Source organism: Schistocerca gregaria, chromosome 5, assembly GCF_023897955.1.
Source record: "Schistocerca gregaria isolate iqSchGreg1 chromosome 5, iqSchGreg1.2, whole genome shotgun sequence".
NCBI classification, from domain to species: Eukaryota; Metazoa; Arthropoda; class Insecta; order Orthoptera; family Acrididae; genus Schistocerca; species Schistocerca gregaria.
In genome coordinates this window covers 82,558,051-82,571,389 of record NC_064924.1, presented here as the reverse complement: position 1 = coordinate 82,571,389, position 13,339 = coordinate 82,558,051, and the positions used below count along the sequence as shown (strand labels likewise).

Here is a 13,339-nt window from a genome sequence, read left to right as displayed (position 1 = left end):
CTATGTTGATGTAGCATTCTCAACACCGACGTTTTTGAGATTCCTGTTGCTCGCGCATTTTGTCTGCTACTGATGTGTGGATTAGCCGCGACAGCAGCGAAAACAGCTACTTTGGCATCATCATTTGTTGCAGGTTGTGGTTGGCGTTTCACATGTGGTTGAACACTTCATGTTTCCTTAAGTAACGTAACTACCCTGCGAACGATCCGGACACTTGGATGATGTCGTCCAGGGTACCGAGCAGCTTACACAGCACACGCCCGTTGGGCATTTCGATCACAATAGGCATACAGCAATAAGATATCCTTACAGCAACAAGATATCGACCTTTTCCGCAATTGGTAAACGGTCCATTTTAACACGGATAATGTGTCACGAAGCAAATACTGTCCCCACTGGCGGAATATTACGTGATACCACGTACTTACACGTTTGTGACTATTACAGTGCCATCTATCACAAAGCGAAAAAAGTGGTTCAACTAAAACATTCATATGTCTTTACGTACTACACGAACATGTTAAAAAATGGGGGTTCCTATTAAAAAAAAAAAAAACGCAGTTGATATCCGTTTGACCTATGGCAGCGCCGTCTAGCGGGCCAACCGTAGCGCCATTTGGTTTCCTCCTTTAAGCTAGACGAGTGTCGTTCTTTGTAGTTTTTTTCGTTGATGCTTATTTCGTTAGATATTTGGCTTGGTCACTATCAATGGACCACCATATATATATATATATATATATATATATATATATATATATATATATATATATATATATATATATATAGTATTAACTGAGTGAAAGCTGCTTATTGTTGGGAATAAGCACGTATTGGTAACAAGAAACGACAGTAAAGTGTATTACTAGGTAGAAATCCAATCTGCATTTGGATCTCACTACCTTGACTCTTGTGCGGAAAATTGTGCTGCATAAATTTTCAGTAAGCTATCGGAAGAACCCAAAAATCTTAGCAGTAATCCACGCGCTTTCAAATCGAAACTGAAGATTTTCCTTCAGGGTCAATCCTTGTACTCTGTCCAGGAGTTCATTGAAAAATTAAGCAGATTCCTATGTTATATTGTTGATTTCGTTTAGTTAAACTTACGGCTTGTCGGTTTTTGGTTCAAAAACATTTTATTTTTGTCTGTTGTTGCTTTTATTTTGTAATGTCATGTACTGACATGTTCCATGACCCTGGAGATTTGCTCCTCGATTTGCTCCTACGGAACTAGACGTGTAAATAAAAAAAAAAAATAGAAAGGAACAAGTCGTAGAGGCAGTACTGTGGCCGATAAGGTGCAACTGTTCTTCGGTAACAGGTGGATCTCTCCGGGATGATGATGACCGGTCTGGCCACCTTCCACCGAGTGGGTGAGGTGACCATCGACATGGAGCGCAAAGTGGTGAGCGCGCAGAAGCTGATGAAGGTGCGCCGGCGCGTGGTGGCCGCCTCCAACGGCACGTCGGGCGACACGGCCGTCTACGACGCGGCCGACAACAACACGGCGAACGCGGCGCAGTTCGAGGAGGAGGTGGAGGAGCTGGTGGTGTTCGAGCGCCGCGTCGACCCCGAGGACGAGAAGTGGGCGCGCGAGGCGGGCGTCACCTTCATCGAGGAGAGCAACGTGCTGACCGCGCACGCGCAGGTCGGGACCAAGCGGCTGCGCGGCTCCTGCCACTGGGACGCCAGCCTGGCCGGGCTCGTCACCAGCTCGGGGCTCGCCAGTTTCACCGTCGACTACATACAGGTGAGCCGCATCCCAACACTGCGTGGGCAGCCGCTTCTGCTACGGCCGCCCGGCAGTGCACTGCCTCGCGAGACCAGACCTACTGGCAAACGTTCCTTTCGTTCGTGCCACGTGGATTCTGTGATCCATATTCATGATTTTTAAACCTTCTTAGATCGGTTCTCTATTGATGTTAAAATATAATCGATGATGGTAGTAAAGCTGTTATGTCCATTATAATTATCCGGGCTGTTATGCCGTGGTCGGTTGATGAATTCTGGGTCAGTTCCCAACGTTTCGTCTCCGACTGCGGGAGACGTCTTCAAGGGGGTCCGTAGCTCGATGGGAGGTCCAACACACCCACTGGCTCGCTACATTGGGTGTGTTGGACCTCCCATCGAGCTACGGACCTCCTTGAAGATACACTCCTGGAAATTGAAATAAGAACACCGTGAATTCATTGTCCCAGGAAGGGGAAACTTTATTGACACATTCCTGGGGTCAGATACATCACATGATCACACTGACAGAACCACAGGCACATAGACACAGGCAACAGAGCATGCACAACGTCGGCACTAGTACAGTGTATATCCAGCTTTCGCAGCAATGCAGGCTGCTATTTTCCCATGGAGACGATCGTAGAGTGCTGGATGTAGTCCTGTGGAACGGCTTGCCATGGCATTTCCACCTGGCGCCTCAGTTGGACCAGCGTTCGTGCTGGACGTGCAGACCGCGTGAGACGACGCTTCATCCAGTCCCAAACATGCTCAATGGGGGACAGATCCGGAGATCTTGCTGGCCAGGGTAGTTGACTTACACCTTCTAGAGCACGTTGGGTGGCACGGGATACATGCGGACGTGCATTGTCCTGTTGGAACAGCAAGTTCCCTTGCCGGTCTAGGAAGGGTAGAACGATGGGTTCGATGACGGTTTCGATGTACCATGCACTATTCAGTGTCCCCTCGACGGTCACCAGAGGTGTACGGCCAGTGTAGGAGATCGCTCCCCACACCATGATGCTGGGTGTTGGCCCTGTGTGCCTCGGCCGTATACAGTCCTGATTGTGGCGCTCACCTGCACGGCGCCAAACACGCATACGACCATCATTGGCACCAAGGCAGAAGCGACTCTCATCGCTGAAGACGACACGTCTCCATTCGTCCCTCCATTCACGCCTGTCGCGACACCACTGGAGGCGGGCTGCACGATGTTGGGGCGTGAGCGGAAGACGGTCTAACGGTGTGCGGGACCGTAGCCCAGCTTCATGGAGACGGTTGCGAATGGTCCTCGCCGATACCCCAGGAGCAACAGTGTCCCTAATTTGCTGGGAAGTGACGGTGCGGTCCCCTACGGCACTGCGTAGGATCCTACGGTCTTGGCGTGCATCCGTGCGTCTCTGCGGTCCGGTCCTAGGGCGACGGGCACGTGCACCTTCCGCCGACCACTGGCGACAACTTCGATGTACTGTGGAGACCTCACGCCCCACGTGTTGAGGAATTCGGCGGTACGTCCACACGGCCTCCCGCATGCCCACTATACGCCCTCGCTCAAAGTCCGTCAACTCCACATACGGTTCACGTCCACGCTGTCGCGGCATGCTACCAGTGTTCAAGACTGCGATGGAGCTCCGTATGCCACGGCAAACTGGCTGACACTGACGGCGGCGGTGCACAAATGCTGCGCAGCTAGCGCCATTCGACGGCCAACACCGCGGTTCCTGGTGTGTCCGCTGTGCCGTGCGTGTGATCATTGCTTGTACAGCCCTCTCGCAGTGTCCGGAGCAAGTATGGTGGGTCTGACACACCGGTGACAATGTGTTCTTTTTTCCATTTCCAGGAGTGTATATCCCGCAGTCGGAGACGATACGCTGGGAATTGACCCAGAATTCATCAACCGACCATGGCATAACAGCCCGGATAATTATAATGGACATTATATTTCCGGCTGTGAAAGTCCACATTTTAGTACAGCTGTTATGGTATGATGATCATGCCAGTGAGGCATGGAAATGATCGTCTTCACGATGGAGGTGGGATGTTGAGTGTAACTATGGGTCCTTGTGGGACTGCAGGTGGCGACTAAGAATCTTTAAGGAGGAGAAAGGAAAATAACGGAATGATCCTATGGGATGGGCCATTGTGATTAGGCCGGGAGAGAAGGATGCACCACAGAACAGATTCATTCTGGTTGTTGTGGCAGCTGGTTGAAATTACAACTGGAGAGGATCAATAATGCATGAAGGTGCATAGAAGGAGGAATATTGATCCAGTTGCACAGCACCTAACTGGGAAGTTTTCTGTGAAGTGTTAGAGTCGTGCGTTTGTCGCCTATCGAGAAGTGGAAACCTGGATGACGGCATCGCTTACTGGTGGGATCATAGATGGTGGTTTGGCTTGTCTATGGATTTACTTGATGCTCAATCACTCAACCAGGAGACTGAAGTGACATTGCAGGGAGGCATGCGAGAGTTGGATGGTGTCTTATGTAGGTTGGTGGCATATTGTAAGAGACGGATGGGAGATGTCTGCAGTGTAAAGGATGTAAATCAGGAAGGCCGGGGAGGGGGGATGGGAGAGGGCAGGACACAGCCCTGCAGCACACCTGAAGTGAAGGAGTGGCTGGAAGTGGAGTGAAGGAGTGGCTGGAAGTGGAGTGAAGGAGTGGCTGGAAGTGGAGTGAAGCAGTGGCTAGAAGTGGAGTGAAGGAGTGGCTAGTTATTGTAGAGCCCCACTTTCTTCATTTGCTCATTAGAAAACAGCATTTGCCAAAAGCCAGGCTCTAACATCATCACAGGGGACATTGACTTCCAGAGCCCTCTTCTCGAGAAAAGATCTGCATGCTCTCTGTGAGAGGCGCCAGAATTCCTAATCGCAATCTGCCGACTCCATTGAAAGTGAACAGGCAAGGTGTCGGTTGGCGACATGGTTGTTCAGGTTTCGATTCCCCATCGGTGTTGTCTCGCTGAATTCGTTTTTTTGTGGCAAAGCGTTCCCCAGCATGTCCTTCAAGATTGGTTGGCTCTTCGAAAAACATTCAATAAAACGTGTCTTCCATTCGCTGATGCGAGTGAAAACGAGCTGGGTTCGTAAAAGGCGACCTGCGTCTAAGGAGGTCAGCAACACACAAGATCCTGCGACAGTGTGGGAAGTCATACATTGACCAGACAGAAGTGATGAACACAGATGTTACACCAGAATAAGTCAGTCAGAAAAAACTGCTGTTGCTGAACACATGAGCTACGGAGAGACCAAGAGCCTCTTGTCTGCCTCGACGTAATTCACAGAAAGTTGATGTAATCATTAGGTTCCGAGTATTACATTTCTTTCAATCGGTTTCCATGTCTATATTTCTTTCTCAATTTAAATCAATCCCTGGACCAGAGTTTTTGTTTTTTTGTTTTTTTTTTACCTCTTCTTTATTAAACGCGGTGCCAGAGAAAATGTCAGAAACACTTTATCTGCATTTGTAGCCATTTCCACTAGCGTCAAAACACATTATACACGAACAGCGTGTGCTTTAAAAGTGAAGATAAACTGACAAACTTTTTAGTACGTGTAAGGGCTTGTTTGACTGATATGTGGTTAGAGAAGAGAGAATTTGACGAACAAACTTAATCATCTGCTGCGGCCTTAACGGAGCATCTAAAATCCTCTATTTTTGTATGCGTTTTGTGGTTGTTTTGCTGATGGCTACTTCATACACTGGTTCGCCAGAAAATAGCAGTCGGAAAGGGCGGACTATAACGTTCTTATTGGGGACGTCGACGTCCAGAGGCCACTGCTGGAGAAAAGCATGTAAGTGTGGACGAAGTGGTGGTGCCCGGCTTAGCTGCCCTAGTTTTGATTCCCCATCAGCCTTATCTCAACTTGAGCGTTTGTGTGCAGTCGACGATTCCTTACTGCTGACAATGCTTTGATGACACGGAATCCTGTGTTCGTTAATTAAATTGTTAGCCACAAGTGTTTCTACAGCTTCTTCAAACTCGTAAATGGCCCTCCCATTATAAAAGAAGACACAAGGATGCGAAAATTTATTCTCATTTACTTGTTCCTCTAAACGTAGTTCATTAAAGTACCACAATGTGGAAACATGGACCGTAGAAGAACCGGAGAACCAGTATTTTTTGTGTTTATTTTATTGCACTGCAGCTTGTGTACTCAAGGTACCCTCCGCCACACACCGTCAGGTGGCTTGCGGAGTATGGATGTGGATGGTGGGCGAGTGGATGTGTGGTGTATAGAATATTGGTTTTATTCTTAAGATTTTGCAGGGTAATATTAGGCTGGGAAGTTGAGATACCTCTTCTATTTTGGTAATTTCCGGTGCTATTTTGTCTTCAGCCTTGATCGTAGTTTCCATGGTTGTGAAAACTCAGAATATGGTGAGATAAATTTTAATAAAACTATATTTCACTAAACATGCGGTCAAACATCAACAAAAGTAACGTCTGCCATCTTGTCACATTTTCCGCCAGTCAAAGTTTCTGTCAAACACGCTATATGCCTGATAAAGACATCAAACACTACTGTAATCGTCATATATTTAACAAGTATAGCAAAATTTTACAAATGGTTTCCATATCTACAGGAGCTTTTAGACACATTAATAATGTAAACGGAAGTGTACCACAAACCTGGCAAAGGTACCGTGCCCTACGTGTCATAGTACTATCAGACGGGTAGTCTACACAACACATAGAAGGTAACTTACAGACGAACAAAAAGCCCCTACAGAAGTATATCCTAAAGGTGATAACCCTGCATGAAACATAAAAGTCTGGATTATCAATGGCGACGGTACTTCACTAACATAGCAACAGTTAAGTAGCTCCTGAAGATGTTGAGCAGCTGGCTCGTAGAAATTTTGCTGGGTTTCAATCGCCCAATAAACTTTCAGTCAAAGTTAAATGCCTCACTAACCATTAGCCAGTAATGAAGAGTCTAACTCCTATGCAGCTGAGTGGCTATTGTTGCGGTCCTCACTCCGAAGACTGGTTTGAGCAGCTCTCCATGCTACTCCATCCTGTGCAAGCATCTTTATATCCGAGTAAAAATTGCAATCTGCATCTCTCTGAATCTGCTTACTGTATCTGTTGGTCTCCCTGTACGAGTTCTACCCCACACTCTGTCTTCCAGTACTAAATTGGTGCCGCGTGGGATTAGCCGAGCGGTCTGAGCCGCTGCAGTCACGGACTGTGCAGCTGGTCCCGGCGGAGGTTCGAGTCCTCCCTCGGGCACGGGTGTGTCTGTTTGTTCTTAGGATAATTTAGGTTAAGTAGTGTGTAAGCTTAGCGACTGATGACCTTAGCAATTAAGTCCCATAAGATTTCACACACATTTGAACATTTTTTAAAACTAAATTGGTGATTCCTTCATGTCTCAGAATGTGCCCCGCTAACTGGTCCCTTCTTCTAGTTAGGTTTTTCCACAAATTTCTTTTCTCCTTAATTCTGTGCAGTACCTCTCCATTAGTTTTGTGATCTACCCATCTAATTTCCAACATTTTTCTGTTAAACCTCTATTCTATTCTTGTCTAAACTGTTCATCGTCCATGTTTCACTTCCATACATGGCTGCACTCCATACAAATACTTTCTTATCAAACTTCTCTTCTTCACAAACGCTTTACTTGCGATTGCCAGTCTACATTTTATATCCTCTCTACCTCGGTCATCATCAATCACTTTTCTGCCCAAATAGCAAAACTCATGTGCTACTGTAATTGTCTCATTATCTAATATAATTCTCTCAGTATCACCTGTCTTAATTCGACTGACTACGTTCCATTATACTCGTTTCGCTTTTGATGTGCCACAAATTTCTTTTCTCTTTAATTCTATTCAGTACCTCTTCATTAGTTTTGTGATCTACCTATCTACCAGTCTACATTGTATATCCTCTCTACCTCGGTCATCATCAATCACTTTTCTGCCCAAATAGCAAAACTCATCTGCTACTGCAATTGTCTCATTACCTAATCTAATTCTCTCAGTATCACCTGACTTAATTCGACCGACTACGTTCCATTATATTAGTTTCGCTTTTGATGTGCCACAAATTTCTTTTCTCCTTAATCCTATTCAGCACCTCTTCATTAGTTTTGTGATCTAATTTTCAACATTTTTCTGTTGAACCTTTCCAAGACCCAGCCCATTCCATTCAGCTGCTCTTTCAAGACAGAATTACAATATCATCGGCAAACCTCAAGGTTTATATGTCTCTTTCCTTGACTTTAATTCCCTCTCCAAATTGTTCTTTTGTTTCATTTACTGCTTGTTCAGTGTACAGACTGAATAACGTCGGGGAGAGGCTGCAACCCCACTCACTTCTCCCATTGAGTGCGTAATGTGTGTAGCCGAGCGGTTCTAGGCGCTACAGTCTGGAACGGCGAAACCGCTACGGTCGCAGGTTCGAATCCTGCCTCGGGCATGGATGTGTGCGGTGTCCTTAGGTTAGTTAGGTTTAATTAGTTCTAAGTTCTAGGGGACTGATGACCTCAGATGTTAAGTCCCATAGTGCTCAGAGTCATGTGAACCATTTTGAACCTAATGAGTGTGACTGCCATACGAAGGATCTGGGTACAGCTCAGTTTCAATGAAGACGTATCTTTTCCCCAAGTCTGCGTGAATGTTTGTACTTGCCTTTTCCGGCCTGCTTAACCCGATCCCGCCCGTTGGCCCGCTGGTGCCGTGAGTGGGTGCACACTCGGTGACGACGCTGCCCGCCCGCAGGTGACGGTGAGCGTCAGCCAGCCGCTGGACACCCGCAAGCGGCCCACTCTGGACAGCCTGCTGGTCCGCATCGGCAACATCCAGGCGCGCATCGACGGGCTGGGCACGGCCGACTACGTGGCCGAGCTGATCGTCAACGTGCTGCCCAACCTGCTGCGCCAGCAGATCATGTCCGCGTTCGCCGAGCCGCTGCGCCTGCGCGTCCAGAAGGAGCTGCTCTCCATGGACGTGGACCGCGAGCTGCGCCGCCGCCTGCCCGAGATGGACCAGGTGTTCGCCCAGCTGCAGCAGGAGCGGAACCAGTAGGCGGCCGTCTGTGGCCTCCCGCAACAGTGACACTGAGAGCGAGGCTGCCCGACAGTGAGCTCACGTATTACCCGACGAGGCCAACTGGGGTCCCAGCCAGAGGGTGTTCGTGACCGAGGAGCGCACTGTCCGATATTTTGGGAACATCATAGTGCGCTAAAGTTCTAGCAACCTTTAAATCATTGGCTGTATCCACGCCATCGACAATACTTTTTGCGTACTGTGTCTTGATCAGCATTTATTCTCTGGTAATAAGTGTGAATGTACGTTTGGTCTAAACAAACCACTCAAAGGGGGTAGGACGTCAAACGGGCCGACTTGGAGCAGGAGAGGCATCACAGGACATTTTAATTCCCAGTCTCTGTACTTTTACAAATAAATTCATAAAACTTTGTCAGCATCACCAGGAAGGATTCAGGATTCACACTCACTGCAGCGGAAGTTCGAAAACATAACAAAATTAATTTTTTGCTTGTGAAAATTCATCATTTTTCACTTACTAATGGCTGCATTTGTTGCTATAGGTACAGTTTTCTTCATAAGTTAGAGAGATTCTTAGATGAATTTTGCACAGCATACATACCACACTTACAGGTGCATGAAACTCTAGAATTTATTTAATTTATGAATAAACGAATGAGCTGTTGTATTTTAAACTTCATGTTTAGAAAAAACACAAATTTTGTAGTTAATTACTTCAATTATTACCACAGTTTTTAATAGAATTGGAAAATTCTAGAGATTCATACACCTTTAAGTATGGTTTGTATGCTATGCAAAATTCGTCGAAGGATCTTTCTTATTTATGAAGAAAAGTGTACGTATAGCAGCAAATGCTGCCATTAGTAAGTGAAAAAATGATGAAATTTCACATATTAAAAAAATTATTTTGTATGTTTTACAACTTCCACTGCTAAGAGTGTGAATTCTGAATCCTTCCTGGTCATGCTGACAAAGTTTTATAAGTTTATTTGTAAAAGTATAGTCAGTGGAAATTGAAATGTCCTGCTCCAAGTCGGCCCGTTTGACGTCTTACCCCCCTTAAAGTAGTGGGCACCTCGCCTGTTCCAATCTAAGGCCAGCCATCTCCTCTACACTCTTCTGGTATCTCGTTTTCCTCATGGTTTGTCGTTCAATACTTGTTTTGTTAGTCTGCCTCCTGTCATCCAGTCAATATACTCTAGTCATTCTTAGTCCCCTTCTTTTTATTCCTTTGTCATCTAAATAAATCCCCCCCCCCCCCCCCCCCCCCCCCCCAGCTCCGATGTCTCCATTTTTCATCTAATATCTTGCCTCATAAATTTCATTTCAGTGGTGTGCATATGCGTTTCGCCATGCTTTCGTGTTGTCGAGAAAGCTGTAGCCGCAACTTGATAAAGTTTAATTTTTGTTTTGTCGGTTTATTGCCCAGGGGTGGTTGTGTGTTGTGCCACGCACTATCTGATATGTATTGCATTTATTCCATATGTGGAATGCCTTTTCCTTAAAAGGCAACAATATTTTTGTGAGTGCTATTAAATGTGCCCTCCACGCATGTGTGGTTCGGAAAATATAGTGTCACTTGGGGATCTTGCCCACTGTCTTACAAAATTATTTGGTCTCCACCAAATGTCCTTGTGTCTATCCAGTTATCCGATCCTGTCATAATGTCCCAGTTAACCTTCATTCTCTCTTATCAAAAATCTCTACAGTAAAAAAAAAACAAAAAGTGTGGGCGATTAGCTAACAAATGTCTCTCATCTCTGTTAAGGCTTATGGTTCCAGTCTTCACTCTACTCATGTTTATAACAATTCTTGTTTCTCGAATTAGGCTTGGGGTTCTCTCGTCAATTTAAAATACTCCATAAAATAAAATTCTGTTTCTTCATTTTTTCCTGAACACATAACAGACACGTGCGTTTAACCAATGATTGCTGCCTACGAAAGTATGTCGATTAATATTGCACGTCTTTTGCTATTCACAGCGACACATACTCAGGTATGGCCATACCACAGGTTCGTCTATACATCTGTGCTCCACTGAGGTCGACAGGGAGACTGTAGCGTCTCTGCTTCTAAGTACCCATAAGTGCCCAACGGCCTCTCGAATGGAGTACTAAGCAGCTGAGCAAGTGTGCAAGTGACTGTAAGGTGAATTCATCCACATATGTGATGCAGGTGTGCACTGCTCTGGGGGAAAAAGGTCACTCGTACTATATCTTCAGTATCACACTTTTATGTTGATCAAACTTCTTTGCCGGTGGTAGTGAAATCTCACCCCCCCCCCTCCCGCCCCCTTCTCCACTCATCTCTATCTACGTTCCATTGCCTTCTCCTGCAGTGGTAACGACTGAACTGGTGTGTGACTATTGGTAGCCACGTAACAAGTTGACTCCTGCTAGTGTGGGACCACAGTTGGCTTTATCGAGTAATAGATCACCAAAAAGTAGAATTTATTTTGCGGAATCACTGCACTCGAGTAACAAATATAAGCTACAATGAGTTAGTGTATTAGGGAAATCATGTTGCAGTCTGTTGTGAAATGAACTTTAACAACAACAACAGCAGCGACGTAACATTATTCAGCCAAAGATGAAAGTACACTTTGAGACAAGAAAAAGGAGTGCTATGAGATACTGATAGTTTAATGGACCATTTAAATGTATATTATGGTGTGAAATGTTTTATTCTGTGTATGTTATTTAAAAGATCTGTACCAGCTTGAAAGAAGTATTTTAGATCAAGGAATGACGAATTTCCTGTGTTATATATCATGCTTTTCTCCTCCTGTCGCAACAGGAAGCTTACTGTTTCCGGCGTTTTGAGGACGGGGGGATGGGGAACTAATATGATGCGCATCAGCAAGTATATCGTTGCTACTGGTGAGACATGGAGGTGAAGGCAGAGATTTTAATGGACGAATTACCTACTCCGCAGCAGCAGCTGAATGTCTAACTGTTTCCTCCTTAGCAATTTACAGTCCACCTGCTTATTGTTTTTTTTTTTTTCACAAATTGAACTTCCTACAGTTCTCCCTTCAGACAAGACACAGTGAACACGGAAAATGTTCATGAATTGAAAGTGAAGATGCATGGAAAATAAAACTCAAAGCCGCCTGGGATTTGCCGAGTGGTCTAAGGTGCTTTAGTCATGGACTGTACGGCTGGGTAATTTAGGTTAAGTAGTATGTAAGGTTAGGGACTGATGACCTTAGCAGTTAAGTCCCATAAGATTTCACACACATTTGAACATTTTTTTAAACTCAAAACATAGTACTGATGCTTCCTGACACTGACAAGTAGGAGCTGGCGCATTCTGGAGAGACACCACCAACCATCTGCCCCCTCACTGCTGTTTGGGGAATGGCAGCTGCGCCACTCTGCCTTCTCGATTGTTTGATCAGAAGATGTAGTCTTCTAATAATGCTCCACACCTCAACATATATATTCAAGTGTTTTATAATTTTTAGTTTTTAATATATGTTCCTCAGTAACAGGTTATTTTTCATCCCAGGTAAGTATTTCCATCACAAAGTTTCTTTTTGCCACGTTTTATTAGGCCGCTTTCTTGCCTGTCTGTCTGATCGATACAACTTTTGCAGGTGATTTTAAAATAACTTCCTGATAAGCTAGAGAGTTGAAGTAATAAACATAGCTCAGAAGTGGATAAAAATGCAATATTAAGTCACTTTCTTCTCGGTCTATTCGGTAGGGGTGGGCGTGGAGGTGGATAAAATTCGTAATGCCTGACAGCTAGGCTGCCATGTATAACCAGCATGTTGTGCAGGTGGCGTCAGAATGCTCTCCAGGCTGTAAGCGAGCAGACGAGCATGACTCAGGAAAGATGGGGCGGGGGGGGGGGGGGGGGGGAGGGAGAGATGAGATGAATATCACAAATTTTGCAATTGATTTGAACCTAATTTCTCAATGAACTAGAGACTTGAAATTTTAAGCATAGGACAAAGTGGATGAGAGTGCAATATTAAATCACTTTTTGTGTGGTGCGTTCTCCCATTTTCCTGTTCCAGTCAGGAATGGTTCGCAGGAAGAACGATTGATGGAAAGGCGCTGTGTGAGCTCGAATATCTCTCATTTTTACCTTCTCGTCTGTATGTGGGAAGCAATATAGCGATGGAGTCAGGCGAAGAGAAACTAAAATAAACATGGAATTTATCACGTGGCTGTGTTGTAATCTCATGAAATGTATGAAATCGCTTGAAAAATTTCACACTCAAAGACTAAAAAGTAGAAAATAATTATTTAAGTAAAACTGAATTTTTAATACACCAACTTCTGAAACCAGACTTAAAATATAAATTATTTCTCCTAATTCCGTACAGGTTAGTAAACCCTCCTTAATAGCTGTGAAAATAATTGTAAGGTTTTAAAACAAAACACGTAGGGTACATGTCATACACAATTGATACGTGAATAGTCCACTTTCTTATTCGTATCTATTGCATGTGCCCTACAAGTATTTCCATAGCGATTAAAAATCATGATCACAAATTTTGAGGACTATCTCTATGAGGTTGCATTCTGTATGAGATCAACAGAAATTATTTTATATAAGGAGCAATCAAATGGAAATGAGACA

At 45.0% G+C, this 13,339-nt stretch overlaps 1 protein-coding gene across 2 annotated transcripts in view; it reads left to right on the top strand.

Annotated features, from left to right (window-relative positions):
* LOC126272336 (uncharacterized) overlaps positions 1-10,472 on the top strand; it is a 113,711-nt gene extending 103,239 nt beyond the window's left edge. The window contains exons 5-7 of one of the 2 annotated variants that reach the window (XR_007549211.1): positions 1,319-1,747; positions 8,459-9,060; positions 9,815-10,472. Coding sequence is in view for 1 of the 2 variants with exons in the window: in XM_049975119.1 (XP_049831076.1) it covers positions 1,319-1,747; positions 8,459-8,764 (735 nt within the window). In the remaining variant the exon portion in view is untranslated. Of the gene's footprint in view, positions 1-1,318; positions 1,748-8,458 lie in introns of both variants that reach the window. The other variant, XM_049975119.1, reaches the window with a different exon arrangement.
* Positions 10,473-13,339: the final 2,867 nt, after the last annotated feature.